We start from the raw sequence: 22245 nt of genomic DNA, 5'->3' as shown, positions 1-22245 counted from the left end.
CATGACACGTGGCGCAATGTGGTGTGACGCACTCTTGGCGTCATTTGCATTGCATGGTGCAACGCATATGTTCAAAATGATGTGTGTTATTTGTGCCATATAGGAGCAATAGTGCATGGCACAAAACCCACGTGGCACATTATATTTTTTTAAATTTTAATTTTTAAATTAATATTTATGTTTATATTAATTAATCTTATCATTTATTTAATAACTTAATAGTCCACTATTACATATAAATGTGCTTTTATTTCTAAAAAAGAGGCATAAGTTATTTATGAAATATCTTTTACATTTCACCGAATCAGTTGATGCCTCATTTGTGTTATTTGTTGTTCACCATTTCATTCAAAAAATTAAAAGGAATGTAAAAATGTTTGAATACATTCTTGCTTATAAGTATTTAAAGAATGTCGAATATAGTTTAAATCACAAAATAGTGTACTACATGAAAAAATGTAATATTGGTAAATGAAGGTGGTAATAATTGTATGATGTGTATTTTTTGCAACAAATGAAGAGGATTGCGAATTAAAAGATGACCTTAATGAAGAAAATGAGGCTTTTTTTACATTTGTTGATGATGATCATGTCTACTAAGAAGACTTGTTTAATTTTTGTCAAAACAAATAGACTTGAAAAAATGATTATATATTTTGAATTTTGAATGATTGAGGTGTTGACTACTTGAATTTAAATATAATTTTGGATGTTTTTATTATTATGATGAATTATCTTTCTTTTTAATAATATTTCATATTAATATATATTTTTATTTATGATATTTTAATATTGTGCTGCATATTTAAAATTGCGCATGTTGTATCGTGTGCTGTGTTATGGTTCTACGGGGAACTCCACTTTATGATGTGTCATGTGCCATTGACAAGTATGACAATTATTCTTTTTATACCTTTTCTCCTCATATTGATAGCATCTTCTAGATTTAGACAAGCATTTCCCTGAATATTAGTTACCATATGTATCACAAATTGTAGTCAACCACTGACTTTCCTATTATTGCTATTGCACATAAACAAACTTTGCTGTTTCTTGAACTACCTCATGTATTGTTAATTAGACTCTTCTTGTTATGTTATTCCCATTTCTGCTGTACTATTGCCATGTCATATGTTAATAGGCTTACAGTATCTACTAACTCAGTAAAATCCTTTATACAAAATGGAGGCAAAGGATACTTTAACTAATCCTTCAACCCTCTAAAAAATCTTTAGCATTTCTCATTGGCTGTACTAATTAGTCGTGGAGCATATTTGATAATGATGTAAACTCTACCTTATACTAAATCACTATCTTTAATCATTTGGTCAGATTAACAAAACAATCTTGCATCGTCTATCTTGCTAATGGAGGAACAAACCAAATTTTGAAAATTTGCGTGAACTCATCTTTAAATGATCAGCTTCTTAGCTTTATCATTAAACTTCTCCAAATATTGTTTTCTTCACCAATGCTCTATCTCATCTTCCATTATGAAGATTGCCAAAGATATTGGCTTATCACTTGGACACTTTTTGTCATTCAAAATCTTTTTAATCTCGACAATTTAATCCACAATTGTTGGAATCTACTCCTCTCTTAAACATAGGCAGCTTTAAGCTCTGAAATAACTTTAAATAGTTATTAATCTCCACACTAGTTGTTGGTGTTATAGATATCATAGTTATTGTAGTCGCAATAAAAATATTATAGCATTTCCATTATTTGCATCATCATTTTCATTTGCAGATATTTTGGCTATAGTATCTAATACAACTTATACATTTTCTGCTCTACAGCCTTCAACTAGTGCAACAGACTCATGTACCTTAGTCGTCATATTAGTTTGCGCTGACTGGCAATTTATTTATTTTGATACACCCATTATATTTTTTTGCAACGTATTATTATGTTATAAAATGCATATTCTTATACTCATGTAATATTTTATAATAGGTAGTTTAAGTGCAAAACTATTTTTGATTGGTAGAGTTTTTCCTTCCTCATAATTTCTTTGTAGTTTTTTAATCATCATCATAATGGGGCTATGATGCACCGACACTTCTCCTCAAAGAGGCGTGCAGTGTCCGACACCGTGTCCGACACGACACTCGTCCGACACTCTTCCGACACGTGTCGGACACGCCAAAAACGTGTCCGATTAAAAAAATATTAAAAACAAATTGGACACGCGTATCTTAAATATTTTATAATTTTTTTAAAATATAATTTCTTATTTTGGCGAGATTTAAACTAAATTTCTTATTTTCTATCCACAACACCAAATCAACGTCTGCATTTAATACCATTCATTGAATATTCTCATTTTTATTTCTCTTTGGCAGTGAAGGTATTTTCATCTCCTCTCTTTTTGCACAATTACAAATATTTTTCTTGTTAAACCAGAGTTGAAAACAGTGATATTCAATGATGATGATATTAAATGCCAAAAGCAAACCTCTAAAGCTAATCATAGTAGTTGAAGCTTGAATGCTTGATGTTGTAGTAAGTGATTATTTGCTTGCATTTTTGTGGTTGTACTAGACATTTTGTACTAAATATTTTTATATTAAAGTAGAAAAGTTATCATGTCATTCATTTATTATTGTTTGTCATTTTTAATATGATATTACTTAATATATATACACTGTATAAAAAATGTATTGCCGTGTCCGCGCCGTACCCGTGTCCTATATTTTCAAAAAGCCGTGTCCCGTGTCCGTGTGTGTCGTGTCCGTGTCGCCGTGTCGTGTCCGTGCATTATAGTAATGGGGAAAGGGGCTAATTATTCAGTCATTAAGAGATAAAACTAAAGTATGAAGATACATAACTTGGTAGGGGAAAGCCGCTAGATATTTGATGTGAACGTGATGCATGGAAACAAGAATGCTTGGGGATTTTATATAAGATTTTAAAGCTTTGCTAGTTATAGAATTAATGCTTACCCAAGTTAGATTTTCAGAATTATCAAGTTGAAATTAAGTAAGGCATGCGGTTATAACTAGATTAACGGACAATATCAAATTGACAACATAGAATTAGAGAGTAATGCTATGGGGAGAAACAATAATCCACAATTAACAAATAAAACTTTTCACCTTGGGTCTCTCACTCACTCTCTTGTTGGTGGCACTTAATGGAGGAAGATTGAGAACAATCGAGCGATGCCACTAGGAAACAAATGGCGCACAAAAGCGTAGTCCGTTGGAGCGGTAGCCGTGGCTGGGTAGTCCATGAGATGACTAGTGAGCATCCAACGTCTTATCGAAACTTCCTTGATGGCTATGGTGGGGGCTAGAGGCAAATGCAGGAAATCTTGAAATAAAATTCAGATTTTAGTGGTTAGGAGAGGGATTTAATTTGAATTTCAAATTAATCCAAGGAAGGGAGAGAGGGGCGGCAATGGGGAGAAGATTTGGGCTGAATTTGTGAGCTATTAGGTGATTAGGAGAGAGAGGGGGGACCATTAAGGGGGAGGAATTGATTTCAAATTTCAGATTTTGAAATTTGAAATTAAAATCATGGAAAACTGAAATTAAACCTGAGGGAGAGGAAAGAGGTGTTTAAGTAGTGATGAGGTGGCAAGTAGAGAGAGAAAACAATAGGGGAAGGTCGGCCATATGGGAGAGAGATAGAGGTTTGGAATTAAATAGATGGGGACCACAATTAATTGATTAAAATCTGAAATTTAAAGTTCAGATTTAATTATATCATTGTAACTCTCTAATTTAAAGAAATTGGGAGGGAATTTGAATTTTCAAACAATTGTAACTCCTCTTAATTAATTCCCTAATTTAAGGGACTCAATTAGGAAGGTCATTAAGGGCGGGAAATTCAAATTTGCAAGGAGGGCTAAGGGGGGCAGGCGGCAAGGGAGCTCGCGGGCGGCTGGGCTGCGGCTGGGGAGGGAGTTGCCGGCCGCGGTTTGGGCTATGCAGCCCGGCGAGTTGAGGGGATGCAGGCCGACAGCCTGGGCTGTCCAGGAGGGCCGGCGGTAGGGAGCAAGGGAGAAAAAAAAAATCTTAGGGAGAATTTTGAGGGATCCAAGGAGCAATAATCCAATTTTCCACAAGTGCTTCAACCGAATCTCCGTGACGACGAATCGCTCAAGAGAAAGAAAGGAAAAACTATTAGAACAAGAAAACCTAGAACTCACAAAGAGATCTAGCTTCTCCTTCGAACTCACTAAGAAATCGTGGAGGTTTGCACTCACAAAGAGAACATAAGTGGTAAATTTTCATTCATAAAAAAACTAACTATTACATAAGAAAAGGGCCATATATAGACCTCCAAATGACAAAGAAAACAAAAGACTAAAATGCCCCTTGGGCTAAAATAGCGACCAAATACCCATAAGGACAAAAGCGGAAAAAACTGAAAATAAAATAAACTACTACATAAAATGACTCAAAATAAAACTCATGATCGTGGTCGTCGATCTCCGGCGTCTCCTGATGGTACTCGTGTCGAAAATGCTGACGATGTCCTCATCAATATTCATTTGCATTTGAGTAGTGTCTCCCTTAATCAAAATCATAACTGAATAAATTATTGAAGTATATGAATTCATACATGCACACATATCAGATTTACGCATGTGCCTAATATGCAAAATCTAAATGGAATTTCATACAAAACTCCAAATTTTTTTATTACCAAAATATTAAATTCCAAAATCCTTATTTGGTATCATTGGCTACAAAACACTAAAACCCTTGTTAAAAAAAAGTCGGTTAATGAAGTATCTAAATGGAATCTCATACAAAAAACTTGATTGCCTATGATATCCTCCAAGCTTCATATACCCGACCTTCTTTCATTTGGATGTATAAACTTGTTAACAAACAAAATGTTATATTAGAAATCAGGAAAATTGAATTGCATAGTTGTTTATAAATTTTTTTTGCTAACTTACCAATAGCCTCTTGTTGGATGATCTTTGTGTGCACATATTCATTATTTGCACTGTTTGTGAGCTACAATATCGATCAAGTTCCTTTGACCAAATCTAATAAACAAAATAAAATAAAGTTAGTGCATTTATTTTTTAATCAACTATGAATCCAAAGTCTCTTCACTTACTAATTCGCTCTTATCATTTGAATTTAATTCTTGAAGTTGCAAATCATCATGTGATCTGTCATTATTTTATACGTCTTCTTCAACTTGAGGTGTTTTAGTAGGAACAATATTTGTGATTTTTTCTTTCTTTTTGCCACAACTTCTGTCATTGTGCCCACTCTTTTTTATATTTAGTAATGGAGGGCTACATTTGATATATGAAGTGTTTTCTTTTATATTGAAAATGCAACGTACTTCCATTTGAGGAAATGAAACTTTTAAATTTTTACTGGCAATGTTAGGAATGAACATGATATTTTATCCAAGTTTCATTCTGAATACTTCGCTATAGTTGTGGATCAGCGGATGCTTTCTTTATGCGGAATTTCCATCGAACTTGCCTATGGCATTGTTTGCTCCCATTTGAGTTCCTGATTTTAGGAAGATTTTTGGAATTAGAAGTCATCTAGTATCTGAATTGTCCTTTTCCAATCGCTCAACTATGTATCCTGATCAGTTGAATTACTGTATAGATCGGAGTATGACACTATTGGGACGTCAGTGAAAGCCTTGGTCGTTTATCTTGTAACAACACTGGTGAAGGTGAGTGTGATTTTGTTATGCTAATATCTTGCCATGCACAATTGAACCATGGAATGGAACATCATATTTATCAGGCTTTTTTCAAAATAAGAGAAATTCTTGATACTTTTGAATGCTTTAGGGCCAACTAGTTGATTAATTTCTGTACTGATGAATTGAAAGTTCACATACATTTTGTGCTACTAGAGCAGGTGCTAGTTGATCATAAAATTGCTGTTTTTTTTATTTTTCTTGCTGAACATCTTATATTCTAGAGTATCTAATAGAGTTCCATGTGATACATAAAATAATGCAAGAGATTCCCAAAAATTTAGAGGACACAAGCTATTAATTAAGACAATTATTGCTATTTTGATGGAATTTGAAAAATTCGGTAAATCCAATTTTGATGAAAATTTTATGGCTTTTTATTAGGAATTTACGATAAGAATTTAAATACGAAAAAAATGTTGTACATAATGGAAATTTCACACAATCAATATAAATTTGGATTATAACATATTTGACTAGCACCTCACTTTCAACCAAAAAAAAAATGCAAGACGAAGCAAGATGACAATAAAATAAAGAAAGGAAAATAACCTGAAAACAAGCCGTATGCCTATATGTGAAGATAAATCTCTTATGAAAATCTTCAAGTTTCATCATTGATTAAAATGTCAGAATAAATGATGAAGTCTCAAATTCATAGTAAGACTTTTGATTTTATTTATGTTAAGAAAGGTAGAGGTAGATCTAAAAAAATTTGGTTAGAAAATATTAGAAATAAATTTTCTTTATTAGATCTAGATGAGAATTTTATTCTTAAAAGGATACAATGGAGAAAAAGTATTCATGTAGCCGACCCCGCAGTGGGATAAAGTCTTGTTGTTGTTATATAAACTATCTTAAATGACTTTCTATTCTCATATTTATTGACGAAGGAAAGAAGAAACTACCAACAAGCTACTAAAAATTCTTTTCCAAGTCGCCAACAAGCTTCCAACAAATTGTAACAACTTGCTAATAAATTATCATCAAACAGGTAACAAATCACTAACGAACTTAATCATGTAGAAATTTAAAATAATGCCAATCTAACATGAGTAGGTGGAGAAACCTTCACGACAATCTTCGTTGTAGTACATGAGTAGCCACTTCTTATAGGCATGTACACATTTATCTAAGCTTTATAATCTAAAGTTTTTTCAAGTCCTTCAAGTCTTGGCACATATATATCACAAATTAAATATGCCAATCTAACCCTTCCAATGCTTTGATAGTGAGCTAAAGCAATCACAAACTAATAAATACAACACGGTCGCTTTCAAAAAATTATCAGATATACATTGTAAAATAAGATATACAAATCCTAGAGGTACTTGACTGATGATAGATTCTAAGTTTCTTTCCTTACCTTTTCTCAAAGTTATAGAACAATAAAAGTGCTCTTGAAAATGATTTCACTAGCAAATTTTCTTCTTAAAAAATATCTTATTTATAGGTGATAGATCACCAAAAATTGCCTTGATCAAGCACGAATCTCGAGGCATATTCAAGTTGGAAACTTTCAAAGTTAAATTTTGGGCCATCCAAACTCTGATTTATGCAAACTTACAGTCAAATTGAATGTCTCAAGAAGATGAACCCAACGACACCAAAATTAGTCCAATCCAAGCCCAAATGGGCCCAAATCAAGGGACCAAAGCACATTTGGAAGGTTCAAAGCATAAATTGAGTGACCAAATGATATCCAAATATAACACGCTTATAGTCGAATTGAGCGGCTCTACAAGACGAATCCAACGAGCCTAAGATCACTTAATTCTGACTTCATTATGATACTTAAATGCTTGGTGAACGTTCTATGATCACATGAATCAATATGGGCCGTTCAATGGATCACTCCGAAGTTATCTTGAACCTTCTCCATATTTACAGTGCGTGCCAGTCTTAAAATCTGTAAATCGACCCCCTTTCTACATGAAAAGAGGGCTTGGTCCTTTGCAAGCCTAGACCTTTGGCTGGAGATTGGAGAGAGCTCTGAGGCTTCAAAGATCCTTGAGTTCTACCTAAGTGCCAGTGCTGACGAACTTTCGCCGTCCACTACCGGACTACTGTCCGTCCGCCGATCTTCGCCGGACCACCGCCCATCCGCCTACGCTTGTTGACTACAGTCCCTCCTATCATCGTTGCCTATCGACGATGTCCCTCTGACCATCGTCGTCTGTTGACTACGATACCTCCGAACTCCTTCGGTTACCTGACTTCCCACCTCCATTGCCTGCTTATGGTCCTACTGAACAAACAAATAGGCCAACATTCTCTTGAAAACAACTCACATATCACTGGATTCTTCCAACTCCTACCATGCAACGTGCCGATTTTGATGTATATTTGCTACATTGAGCTAAGGCCTTCCCTCAAGAAAGAGCCTCTTTTATAATCAACTACAAACACTAGTGAATTCATTTCAATTAGGCAAGACCCCATGGGTTTTCTCTTTTTCATTTTCAGTGTTTTTTACGTAAAAATTTTGGTGTCGCTTAATATTACTGTACCCTTCTATCTTTATCTCTTTGTGTGTGCTGGATATTGTTCAATGCTTGGACGTTAAGCTCTATATCTCTTTATCGTCGTGAACGTTCCAGGATGCAACAATAGGCAAAGAAGTTTATTTTTTAAAAAGTAGTTTTAAAATATTCATAATAATATTCCCAAAGTTATTCCAAAATAATCAAAAGCCTTTACGGCTATAAAACTGACCATTGCACAACATTTGCTCATTCATTATCGTGTGAATGCGTGCATTTTTGTGGCTTAGTCGCACTCGGTTCACCTTAGCTTTAAGAGTGGCATATAGTATATCTTTTTACTGATTTTTATATAATTAGTAACTAAATAAATTTATAATAGTTTATCATGACTTGCTCCGGAGTTAGGAATGCCATACCTCGAATAGATGATCAAACTAAAATTTTAAAAACTTTTAATTTTTATATCGCATGTATTTTAAAAAAATTCTAAATATTTTTCAGACATATAGTCATCCAATCTTAAAAGAATAAACTAAACAATAAGATTTTATTTATATTCAATTCATGAGATACACCATAGTTTTTTCTGCAAACATAATTTTACAAAATACAAATTAATATATATGTTTTTTGCAATATGTATCTCCCATTGTTGTTCTTCTATTGTAAATTACTTCTCTTCTTTAACTCATTTAAATTAAGGATGACTTTTTTAGAAATGAATATTAATTATTTGGGTGAGTTAAACACTTAACTCAATGCTTCATTACATTTCTAAATTATATTAATGCTAAATTAAGGAAACAATATGCTTGCATATCATTTTCTGTAATTTATAACTCGATGTTTTGCTATGAATAATGAGTATAAATACATTGGTAGATTGTTTATTGATAAAATAAGATATAATCATTTATCAACCATGTTTATCATAAGCAAATGAATGCATTAACTTATCTTATAGTCACTACATCCTTGCAACAATAGCACTATTTATCTTTGTACCATTTAAGACATATTCATCTAAAGAACCTTTGTCAAGCCTATCCCAAGGACGAAGTGAGGGAATGTAATAATTCTACACATCATAACAAGTATTCTTAGCCCGTACCATAATGAGTGAATTCCATCTTTCAACATATATGTGCATGTATTCATATCTGTCATATCCTTTGTACTAATCTCCTCATACAATTATTCATTTTACATAATATTTTAGGATGTAATCATTAGTAGTTGAAATAGGATAGATTTTGACTAATATTCATAACAATATGAAGATTTTGCGCATGAAAAAAGAGAAAGTCACGTTAGATATTTTCCAATGACAAATTTGTAATAACATCATCAAGTGTGAATGAAAAGTGGCATAACAATTAATGGTTCAAATTTAGGATTAGGAATATAATTATGAGAATATGGAAGCATTATTATTCACTTTACTAAGAAGATTTGCTTCTCACTTAGGAGATGTTTAGTTTGAAGTAAAATGAGTGTAAAGTATTTTAAATACAGGGTTTTTGAAAATATTTGTGTTTGATTTGAAGTAAAAGAAATGCCGAGTATAATTTTGAAATATTTGGAATGCATCTTGTAGTTCAACTTAGGTGTATTTGGAAATAATTAGATCTAGTTGATTTTCAAATACACTATAAACTTTCTACCATTGTCATCATCACACTCATCATTCGCTACTTGCTACTTGATGGCACCACGGTTGTCCCTGTTGCCCACCGCCACCGCCTACCGCCACTACTTGCCGCAACTATCAGTCACCGCCTCTTGTCGCCCTCTACAACTGCTGGTCATCGGCCATCGCCATCGTTGGGTTTTTGACTGCATTCATTTTACTTAATGCCAATTAAAATGTAATTACCTTCATTTACTTTACGTTCATCCAAGTAACATTAAAATATTTTAAATTTATTACATTCTTTTTACTTTGCATTTCTTATTCAACAAACCAAAGGCCCCCTTTATCCATATTCAACAAACCAAAGGCCCCCTTTATCCATAAAGGGCATCTTCTTTAACTTAATACCTATAATCAAAATATGCGATTATAAATCAGACATTTATTTTGATTTACTTCTAAAAATTTCTCATTTAATTTTGTATCTCTCTTTATAAGCTTACAATGGTTTAGTTTCATTCAATTGTATAAATCATGCTTAGCAAGTTTTGTCTTTGAACTCCTTAACTTAATATTTAATTTTGAAAATATCACTATCATTAAGCATTTAACTTTTTAATTTCATTTAAATCATAAACATCATTACACTCAAATTCTTTGTACTTTAATTTGATCCTATTATTTAGCTAAATTAATGTTTATTTTAATTCTAATACCTAATTCAAAATTAATGTTTGCAACTATTTGATTGAATTATTAACTTATTTTTACAATTTTATTATTAACCTTTCAATTTTTTATTGAAATATACAACAACAACAACAACATCATGCCTTTGTCCCACTACGTGGGGTCAGCTACATGAATCCTTTTTCGGCTACATATTTTATTCAAATATATGTAACATTAAATTTCATTTATTTTTCTATTTTAAATTTCATTTAAGTTACAATTTTGTTATATCATATTTGATGAAGAAAATAAATATAATAATTTCTTATTTTTTCAAATTATTGATTTATTCAAATCTTTACTTAAAATTAAGTTCTCTTGCTCTTGTATAATTATCAAACTTCTAAAATGAACTCCAAAATTTTCCAATTTCTCATATCCCCTTCATGGTTTGGCTACGTAATGGATTAGCTATAGAAACACTTAGCAAACTGTTAGTTGATACAGTCACAAGGATTGTTATCATTAAATCATTAAAAAGCTACACATGAGTCACATTGGCTCTTAGGGTTAACATTGTAGCAATCAACAACTAAATGGCAGAGTCCTTCATTGTCCTCCTTCCATTAATATGCAAATTGTTTGAAAATTTATAATTTTCCCATCATTTATTGCTTCTAACCATTTTATTTAATGTCCTGCAGCTTATTTGCCTTGCAACCTTTCTAAAGGTTTCTGAGACTGACACCTTTGATCCATATCAGGTACTTCTTATCTGAAGTTATTTCTTTGATAATATTCTTTTTCATAAAGATTAAATTTTGCTTCATCTTTGCTTGAATTTACATGCGGTCATTTATTTCTTGCATGTCAGCATAATTCTTCTTTCAGTCTCGTGGTGCTTTCTCTACTTTGTGGATAATATAAGGCTTCGTTTAGGACAGCTTTTTTGTTGCTTTCTAAAACAGCTTTCTAGTACAAAAATTTCTTGAATTATAAAATTTTATACTAGAAAGCCGTTTTAAGAAGAAGTGCAAAAGCTGTCCCAAACGAAGCCTAAGTCATTAAGTTTATTGCTACAGCATCCTTCAAAAAACTCCTCTTTGCAAAATTACTTTTTATGAATATCCAATTAACATAACCCAATAATTCCTTTGGGAGTCGTGAAGAATCAAACTTCTTATACCATTGAAGGGACGAGTTGCTTGATATTCCCTCCATGCATGCACTTGTTTTCAGAATAAATTAGCTAGTTTGTTGACCAAAATATATTCACTCATGCCTGATAAACCAGATAAGCTGTTCATGCATCACGATTGAGATATCTGATAATTCTAATTGAAAATGTTAAATAAGTGCTAATGTTTTCAGTTGTATTTAATGTAATATGGACTTACCTTGTTTGATCCATAGAAATAATCTTTTGCAAATGCTGGGGTAAGGTTGCATTCATCAACTGCACCCCAAAACAGCATGCTTGCATTGGTGGTGGAGCTCCATGCAGTTGGTTTGCTGCTAAACAAGTACTAACTTGTAAGGTTATAAATTTACTAATTTAATGTTTAAGTAAAAGAATTGACTAATAAGAAATGGCGTGAACAAAAAATGTACAAAAGCATGCGTTTAGCTTTGAATTCAAAATTAAATGTGCAGCAGACTGTCTACAAAACCATTAATTTATAGAAGTCTTAATTTCTAATAAGCCAAAGTTATTCAATGCACACAATCATAGAAACCTAATATATTATTAATCAAGTTCTTGAATGTAATTGAAAGAGTTGGAAGATGGCAATATAAAAATATCCAGAATAGCTTGGGGAATATGATTGAATCGCACAAAATCTAGTAAATCATTACAGGTGATATCTAAGAGGATGTGCTAATAAGATGAAGGTCCTTACTCTAACCTACTGGTCATCCTGGGCAGCTGCTAGCTTACAATAGAAAGCCTCGAATAAGAGAAACTCATAGAAATCAAACCCAACTTTCCCAGAGTACCTACCTTAAAAAAAATAAATGTTGCATGCAAAATTGTTGTGCCATAATAATTCAGATGGAAGTCATTTGAGTGTTGTTCCACGTGCTTGATGCCCATTTCATGAATTGGGAATGTGTATAGAGTACCCAAATGCTATATAGGATGCCATAAATTTTCATTCCTTCGTTTTAAAAAGCATACCTTAAAATTTCATACGTTGTATAAATCTTGTTGTCTCTTCCTTTAAGTGTGGCATGTGGAATTACATTGATCTTAGAGTAGGCAACTAAGAAAACCACAAAGCCTGAGAATGGTTGAATATTAAAAATGTTTTACAATGTTCCTAGAGATTTTACATAGCAACATGATGGGAATAGGCCATTTAATGCTTAAAAAAAATCCCTGTCTAATCCTTGTTGCCAATTATGTAGATCCAATAGAGAACTTCCATTCACTAGTTCATTGACATGTATGGTATGTCAGAAGTGAGGGTGGTCTTCTACCTTACATGTTGCTACTTTCTATGATCAAGTGATAGGATTGATAATTATGTACTAACTTTAAACTCACAAGAAAATTGCTTGAATTTAATCAAATCAAATCAAAATGGATTGACTTAGGCTCAAAGGAGGCTTACTTGAAATAAGCACTTTAAATCAACTTGATTTATGAAATATTCAATATATTTATCTTCATAAATATGCATACACATATTGATATATAAATAAACACATAATATTTATATAGATATTCATTTATGGTACATATCAATGTTATGTGACATTGTAAAAATGTTTAATATGATTATTTATATGTAATAGTTTTACATAGAATTTTTAAAATATTTAATAAAAATTATTAAGCTTGGCTGATGTAGCTTAACATCAAACATCTTTAACTTAGCTTAAAATTGGTTCAAGTGGAAATCTAAATCTTTTATTTAGAGTCAAGTCTAACTCCCTTGAACACATGGTTGGAAGTGAGCTTGATTAACTTGAATTTGACTCGTTAATGAGCTCTTAAGTTGAGCTTATCGAGTCGCGAGCTCAATATTAAATTATAGCTCTTTGTTAAATTAGCTCAAGTTTGAGCTTGACGAAGCTCGGTTTGTGTGCTCGACAAACTAACTCGAGTAAACTAAATAGGTGACTCTCACTTGAGGTTTCTCAAGCTATTTTGAAGGTCACATGTCTCATGAACTCCTTTTCTTTTTTAGTGCCACTAGTTCCATTGATGCTTTCTCTAATGAGGTACCACTACAACTTCATAGCCTATGGCCTTGTTTATTCCTTCTCCAACAAGTTCCTATTGTGACGTTCTCATTGTTGGACTCATCCATGCTTTTTCCGATGAGCTCTTGCCATAAATTCTACGTCTCTACCAATGTTGATGCCATCTCTAGTGAGCTCGCACTATAAATTTGTCGCTATTGGACCTTCCTTGGTGAGCTCTAGTCTTGACTTTGTCTATCCTTTCTCTAATGAGCTCATGTTGTGACTTTCTTGCTTATTTGTTGTCAAGAGTTTGACGAATTCGGGAGAAACTTGAGCTCACTAGTCTAGCTCGAGATGTGAGTTTATATGACGTGCTAAGATATACCATCAAAAAGCTCAATATAGGAGCTCTACTTAAGCTTGAGCATTTTGTGACTTAATAGAATCAAGCTTGTCTAGATTCATTGACACCCCTAGGTGAACCAATTCAATATCATCGCTGATCATTATATGAACTCATGCTTAAACTCACTTTTGTAAGTTTTATCTCTTCTTTGCTCCCCACAGACCTAACTATTGAACTTTCAAATAGTTATTGCTTCAATAGTTATCTCCTCTGCTTCTCAATTCTCACTTTCCTTAGCGTTCCTGATTTGATTAGTGCAATATGTCAAAACTTGAACTATTGTCCATAAATATGTTGTTCTCTTTGGCCTCATGATTCACAATTGTGCTCTTGCAGCTTTCTAAGAAGGTAACCTATCTTAGAGGTGCTCCAGAATTAGTGCACTTAATTTTGGAAGTTTTGATTGAACTCAAGCTATTATATCATGAGATGTTTTGATGTTTAAAAGTTTTACTACATTGTATTTAAGAGATCTTACAACCCCTTGTTAGGAACTAACATCTTCATCTATGGCCTTACAGAACCTATAATCATTCATTAGGTAGATATGATAGCTCGAGCTAGCCCCTATAATTTTAAGATGTAGCCCTTGCTTTCACAAAATTGCAGTCTTATCCATTGAAATATTTCCCGCTTTGGCCTTTCATTCTTCTTGATATTTTTCTTCTTGGTATAGAGAGGTCACTCATGTTTTTCAATATGAGCATATTTAACTTTGAAGGTCTTGATGGAACTCAAGCCATTACACCAAAGACATCTTGATGTTGTCGAGTTCTAGTTTACAATATTTAAGAGATCTATTAATCTCACCCAGTTAAGCTATTGAAGTCCTCATCAGCGGCTTTATAAATAACCTGATAACATTCACTAGTCTTACAGAATTCATGAGGTGGCCCCTATTAGTTCATGAGATGGCTTTCGTGATATTGTATTGTCTCAAATGAGTTCAAGACATCGCTTCCATTGCATAGTAATTTGTCCTGAATGGTAGAAAGTTTTCATGTTTCAGAGGGTGCATTGCTTTGATATCATATACTAGTGTGATGTTATTCACATTGGCATCACATGTCCCATAGTTTTTCTTTTCTTTCTGATGCAATTTCCCATGAGGATCACCCCTTTTAAGGGTGCTCCAACATAAGAATATATGACTTTGATGGAACTCAAGTTGTTACATCAACATGACCTCAATTATGAAGAGTTTAACTTCATTTTATTTTGGCGATCTTACAACATCATCAAGCTTTGACAATCATAGTTCCAATATTACTTGACCATCCCCATTTTTTGTTGTGGTATTGATGGCCTTTTTGCTCTCATAATGTTCAGTCTTTAATCTATAAGCAGTTTCACCCAAGTAATTCCTTTTTATATGACTTGTTATTTTACATTTGATCTCCGCTTATGTTGAAAATCTTCTTAGAGAAGTGGCAAACTAATTTTGAATTTATGGTTGATTTGAATTTAATCTGTGATGTATGCTAGGCTGCTGAAGTATTTTTGCAAATCTGCTAATTTTTCTTCAAGACAGGATTGGTAACAGTGGCATAAACAATGATGGATTTTGTTTTGAATTCAATTTAATTTTCTTGTTGATTTTATGGATTTTTAAGTGTTCTTTCAGAAACTTCTCATGTTGCATTAAGGGAACACATCATTTTAGTTACGACAAGATCAAAACAGGGAGTCTAAAAGATGACTGTTGGTTCCTATTAATATCTGATAAGAATTAAGATACAAGGCCAAAAACTTGAATTCTGGTTAGGGGTTTACTTGGTTCATGGTTATGAAGATATGCAGCTATTGATGTAAGCAAACTAGTTAGAAAAGCCAAAAACAAAGAGAACAATGGGCAGAACTAAACCAAACTTGATTCAAATAGTAGCAATCATCTATAACATCCAAAATCCGACGAAGAAAGCTAGAAGAGAATTCAAAGAAACAAAGAAAATAAAAACAACGCTATCCTCAGACAACCGTCAGAGCGGGCTCCTCACATGCATCGAAATGTAGGTTAAGTAAAATTAATGCTTTAGGGCTAGCAAACCGATGGTCCACCACTGCAAGATAGTCCTATTGTCTCGACCTGCAAATGCTCCCAAATCAACCAACAAACACCACCAAAGCTCAAGAAGAGGATACATATGGAGTGGAACTTGCGGAGAGACGAAAGAGGTTAGAAGCCAAGACGAAGGGTGGAAAGTACTCGCAAGTCTTTCTTTGAGGAGATGAGAAGGAGAATGGAACAAGCTCGCAAGCTTTTCCAATAACCCGCAGGTTTATAGCAAATTTGCTCTCAATAATCAACTACCTTTCCTTCTCAAAACATCTCCCATTTATAGGCAATAGAGGAGAAACCAAACAGCCACTTTATTGAATTCCCACAGGAATCCAAGCAGCACAAACCACAGAAATCCCCTCATCATTTTACGGGAAACAGCCCAGCCAGGGACCGAAGAGGCAGCCACGGAACCGAAGAGGCATCACAGAACCGAGGCGCCAAAAGACACGGAAAGGCCACCCAGCACGGAAAACAGCAGCCAACGGGGAAACCAAGGAGCCATGGAACGGAAAACAACCAGCACAGGAAGCCCAAAACAGCCACGGAATTCCATGGGACAAAGATAAATATTAAAGAAGAAAAGGGGAGGAGAAGGGACAAGACCACTCCAGTAATGAATCCAACTTATGAGCTTACCTTAGAACATTAATGAGCTACTAAACTTCAGCTCATCAATAATGAGCTAGCAACTAAGAAAATGAGCTCAACTCCAATGAATCAACCTCCTCCACACATCACCATAGACTCCAAAACCGTGGACCATAAGCCAACCCGTGAACCAGCAGCAGCCAAGGACCAATCGAGCCAGCAAACCAAAGGTCTACCAAGCCCCAATCACTACCTACCATGATCATTGGATGCTTTCCCATCATTGGATATCTAAAAAAGAAAAGAATATAAAATAAAACATACTAATGTTTAATAAAAAATAAAAGTACAGAATATTTGATAGCATCAGCTATATAAGATTAGAGGGTGATTGACTTGTTAAAATCTTCTGGACTGGTAAATTGAATGTCCAGAACAAAAGAATCTAGATAGCACCTAGATTGGATGGTGTCTATATTGTCTTAATCATAAAAACTCAGATTTGAGAAATAAAAAGGAAAAGCTAGAATCATTATTGAATCTTTTGGATGGCATGCATCATTTAAGCAATATAATACTTAAGCAGATAGAGTGCATTTGATAGCGCATTTATTTGGATAACATTTTTATCTAAATAATATTGAGCAAAAGGACATTGAAATCTCCTATGTATATCCTCATTCCTTGAGATGTTCATGGCTTTGATTATTTTGTTAAACTTTTAGTCAACTCCCTAAATGGTTGGTTTATCTGCTGTGTAGATCAGTAAACTATTGTTGATAGATTTATTAAGTTTATTAGCTGCCTTATTTTAATTGACTACAATGTTAATCCTACTTAATTGAGCTTCATTGGTCTTTTGAAATCTTTTCTGCAGCATTTTATTTTTCGCTACTTTCGCCTCCAGATTTTTAATTGATAAAATGCTAATCCTTCTTATCAAGCTTCATTGGCGCTTTTAAAATATTTTTGTACATCATTTTTATTTGTTACTGCTGTCCTAGTTGGTCAGGCTTCAAATTTATTGCCTGGTATGAATAACAGGAACTGATGCGGACACTTATTGGCTTCATAGACATTGCTGGGATTTATTTTGCATTGACTCAATTGACTCATAGGAACATCTCTCAAACGCATAAATTCCAAGCTGTTGGACTAGGTATGGATGGGATATTATCCATTATTTTAGTTATTACCTGATTAAAAGTACATTCTTTTAATCCCATATAACTTGCATTCCAGTTTGGTTTCTAATTGTCTGTTTACAGTGGACTCCATTGCGTGTGGCTGGCAGGGTTTAGAATTTTGGACGGTCTTAAGCTCTGTCTGAGCTTCAGGCTGTTCAATTATTCCCAATCTTCTTGACACCTTTTTTAGCTGTCAAATTATAATTCTTTTTTTGTTCTATTATTCATATAAATTTGATTTTAAATGATTATAAATTTGATTTTACTATTCTAGTCACCATGAACTTTATTGTGACGAAAATGAGGCCGATCCAGATTGATTGCCAAGTTGAATTGCCCTTGGTTCTGTTGGGGTAGAAATACACAGTTACAAGACAGTTGGTTGGCCATTAAAACAAGAGAGATGTTAGAAAATTCAAATAAAAAAAATATACTCATTTCAATCAAAGGAAGGAAATATTTCATAAATTAATGTCTAAGACCAGCAGGGTTCTTCATTGACAATTCATAAAAAAATTTACAATTCATGATCCTTTGCTTGAAAAGACAAACCACTAAATATTTATATCTGAGTGACTAGGTCTAATGGATCTCCCATTCATCTCCATCTGGTCCACCCATATTCCACCAATCATCCGGAGGCAAAAATAATATGGTGAGATAAAGTGAAAGGAAAATATTGGACTCTTAATTAATAGAACCATAAGAAAGCTAAATGTTAGACAATGGTAGGATTTCATGCAAGTAATGAACAAGTCTGGTCATACTGAATTAGGTTTGTCATCAATCAACAAACATGTCTGGACAGACCCAAGGAAGTTGGCCATGCACATCTATATTAAAAAATTCAGTAATCCTGTCATTTTAGCATTAGGAAATTTCTTCCATGTTCATATCTAGGATCTTGAATGGATGGGGTTATCGATTCTTCACGTTTGTCTTAATCTCCCATGTAACTTCTGGCTTTATTTAATTTCACTATAATGCTTTGACCGTTAATAACATCTTGAGTTATCTGTCTTGGTGGGCCAATATCTTGTTCGACAGCTTTTTATAACTCATGTTAGTTGAATCTGCATCTCATTAGGGTTGAGTTAGATAATGTGTGTTGTGCTGACAATGTAAAGCCTGTGCATTAAAACCTGAAAGATTATGTGCACTCCAACTAATTGAGGAAGTAAAGCGAGCTCATAGGCAACTTGTGCTGCATGAGAAATCTCAAAATTTCCAACATGGCCAAATCACTTGATTTCCTTCATGTGGCTGACTCTGAGAAGCATAGTCTTCAACTTTAGATGGTTAAATCATTCAAATCCATGGTATTTTCATTGTCATTCTTGCGCTCCTTGAAGTCATTATCAAAATGCCTTAATCATTTCCATTGTCTTGTCAGCCGATTACTATCTAAGGATGGCTCATTCTCTTAGGTTGGTCCAACATATAAGAGATCAACAATTTTTTTAGTACAAAGCGTTGTATAGATATACGGATGTTGACTTGATGGCTGGTTTATATGAACTTGATCAGTGGTATGTGTTGTTTCCACCTTTCGCCAAAATTGAATACACAATCTAACTAGGTCCTTTAGGGCTTGTATCGTTCATTCAGATTGTTCGTCCATTTTGGGGTGTGATGAAGCCAAGTGAGGTTCCCATTGTCACCTTGATAATTGTGAGGTGAACCTCCTAACTTGATTCAAGATGATTGTCTTGGTAGGAAGTGACTAAGGATGATGCTATTTACGTACAACTGTGTGTCAATCCACTCTTTGGGTATGTTAGATAGACAACAAATGAGCACTCTTAGTGACTCGATCGACAATTACTCATATTATAATGATATTGTGGCAACTTTGTCAATTTTGTCTCATGTTCATTGTTATTTTCTCCCACTTTCACATTGAGAAAAGCCTATTGCTATGCTTCTCTTTTTTTTTTTTTTAATGTTCAACTTTCACTATTTGAGCATGCTCTTATGAATTCTATGACATCCTTAAACAATTTGGCCAGCTAGAAATGTGTCTTTAAATTTCTGTACTTTTGTGAGTTTTTGGGTAGACAATAACTCAATTGAAATGCGTAAGGACGTGTTTGACTCTTTGTAGCAATACATCATTGTAGATATTGGAATCCTTTTGTTCCTTTTGCCAAGGTGAGTATTACTGTTGCCATTGAGTGCTACTTCAAGAAGTTGAAGCTCTGCTCGCACTCATCAGTCCGCTCGAACTTGATTATCTACAGACTTAATTGGGACAAGGGAATCATCTTCATTAAATAATAAATTAACGTGGCTATTTTTCAGTATTGTTTGCGTCATGTGGTTTTCTTAGAACCTAAGTGATATTCTTATACCTTGATGTAACCATGAAAATTGCAGTAGGGGTTTGAATTAAGTGCACTTCAATTTTTTGAGGATATGTTGTAATTTTAAATGTCTTGTTCAGAATGGTGGATAGTCAAAATAAGAAAGCAACTTGAACTTTTTACTTCTTAAGAGTAGGATCTTCATGGGAACCCATGCTGATAGCAACCTTTTTTTGATCATTGCAGGGTGGGCTTTTGCTGATTCAGTTCTATATAGGCTGGCACCTCTTTGGATTGGTGCTAGAGGCTTAGAATTTACATGGGAATACATATTCCAAGGCCTTGAAGCCAATGCAAATCTGGTATGCATTTTGTTTGACCTTGAACTTCATCATACACATTGTTCAATAGCCAAGATGTTAGCAAACCAAAATATAAATTTCCTTTTGAAATTGAGAAGCATGCTGATACTTTAAAGTGTTTTGGGGGATTTACATACATATCACAAAATTCTTATATTTTATATATCCAATGCCTAAACTTTTATATTTACTGGTATAATACTTTAGTGTCTCAAACACATGAAAATATATACATGAAAAGGTGTATTTCACTTTAGAAAAAATGAATATTAGTGGCGTTTTTTATGTGATTTAAAAATTTGTGTTATATGAATAAATATAGAAATTAAGTGTTATGTAAATGCATACGAATTTTATGGTATATAAGTAAATCCCTCAAAAAAAAATTTTTTTTTAAAGACTCTTCAGATAACTCTGATTTTGCATAGAATTAAGGTTTTATTGGTAATTTTTTGTTTATAGTTTGGCTTATATTTGCTGCTTGTTATCCTCTCTGCTTGAAGACAAAGCTCGAGTAATTTTATGATTAAAAGTATGTTTTACTAGAAATGATAGTAATTAATTAAAATTAACATTTTTGTGCATGTTGGAAGACCACTATCATTTTATGTGAAAAAGACATTTTGGTTGTTGCCACACCGACTAGTGAATGTGTAGTTTATCTTGGGTCGGCAGCTTACTGCTCGTACATGACAATAAGTAACTTCTCTTCTAATTCTCTACAATGCTCCTGCTTACAAAGGGAAAGAGCTTGTATAAGCCTTTGCTGATTACCAAACAAACTGATAGGAAATGCTAGTATTCACAAGCAAACCTAACCCAAATCAAGTATCAAACAAAGAACACTGCTGTCCACAGCAGGAAATCAGCCCAAACAATGGAAAATCTGAGAGAAACGTGAGAGAAAATGTAGGAGAACAATTGCAAACACTTGTATTCCACTAGTAGGTGCAAACAACAAGTAAGATACAATTTTCCTTCAATTCGAGAGGAAGGAAAAACTCTCCACTATCTCCGGCAACGCCAAGAGCCCAAAACAAACCCTAGATCTCAAAGAGAAAAGTCAAATTCAAGATACCCCCTAATTCTCTCATAACTCCCTAATTAAAGCAAAAGGAAAGATACTCATTCAAAAATTCCCTCCAATGAAACGCTCCAACCCCGCCTAGCCCGCTCTCTCTTCCGCCGTTTCTGCGACTGGGTTCCGCCCGGCTTTGGACCGCCGGGTGTAGAACCGGACTGGTCCAGCTGGGACCGGTCCAAGCATAACATTACTTCCCTCCCAAAGATTCACCTTGTCCTCAAGGTGAAAGTACGGAAACTGCTGTTTCATCATCTCATAGGGCTCCCAAGTGGCCTTGTAGTCGGGGAGATCCTTCCATTTGATCAACACCTCTTTGTTTCCTTTTTTATCCCGCCTTACCCCTTCTAGCTCCACGGGTTCCATAACCACTTCCAAATCCTCTGTCAGTGATGCTGGCAATTCCACACTAGCTGCATGCTCTCCAAGTGCTCTCCTCAGCTGTGACACGTGAAACACCGGGTGTATGGTAGCGGAGGATGGTAATTTCAGACGATATGCCACTGCTCCAATCTTCCCCAAGATCTCATAGGGCCCGAAATACCTCGGGGCCAATTTCTCATTCCTCCTGTTAGCCAC

At 34.1% G+C, this 22245-nt stretch overlaps 1 protein-coding gene across 1 annotated transcript in view; it reads left to right on the top strand.

Moving 5' to 3' along the window:
- Window positions 1–22245, top strand: part of LOC110116467 (transmembrane protein 147) — a 51869-nt gene that overhangs the window by 5439 nt on the left and 24185 nt on the right. The window contains exons 2-5 of the mRNA XM_020850032.2: window positions 5595–5664; window positions 11190–11249; window positions 17778–17892; window positions 20470–20585. Of these exons, the coding sequence (XP_020705691.1) occupies window positions 5595–5664; window positions 11190–11249; window positions 17778–17892; window positions 20470–20585 (361 nt within the window). The remainder of the gene's footprint in view (window positions 1–5594; window positions 5665–11189; window positions 11250–17777; window positions 17893–20469; window positions 20586–22245) is intronic.

The sequence above is a fragment of the Dendrobium catenatum genome, unplaced genomic scaffold (assembly GCF_001605985.2).
Source record: "Dendrobium catenatum unplaced genomic scaffold, ASM160598v2 fragScaff_scaffold_1575, whole genome shotgun sequence".
NCBI lineage: Eukaryota > Viridiplantae > Streptophyta > Magnoliopsida > Asparagales > Orchidaceae > Dendrobium > Dendrobium catenatum.
This window is presented reverse-complemented; position numbering and strand designations above follow the sequence as displayed.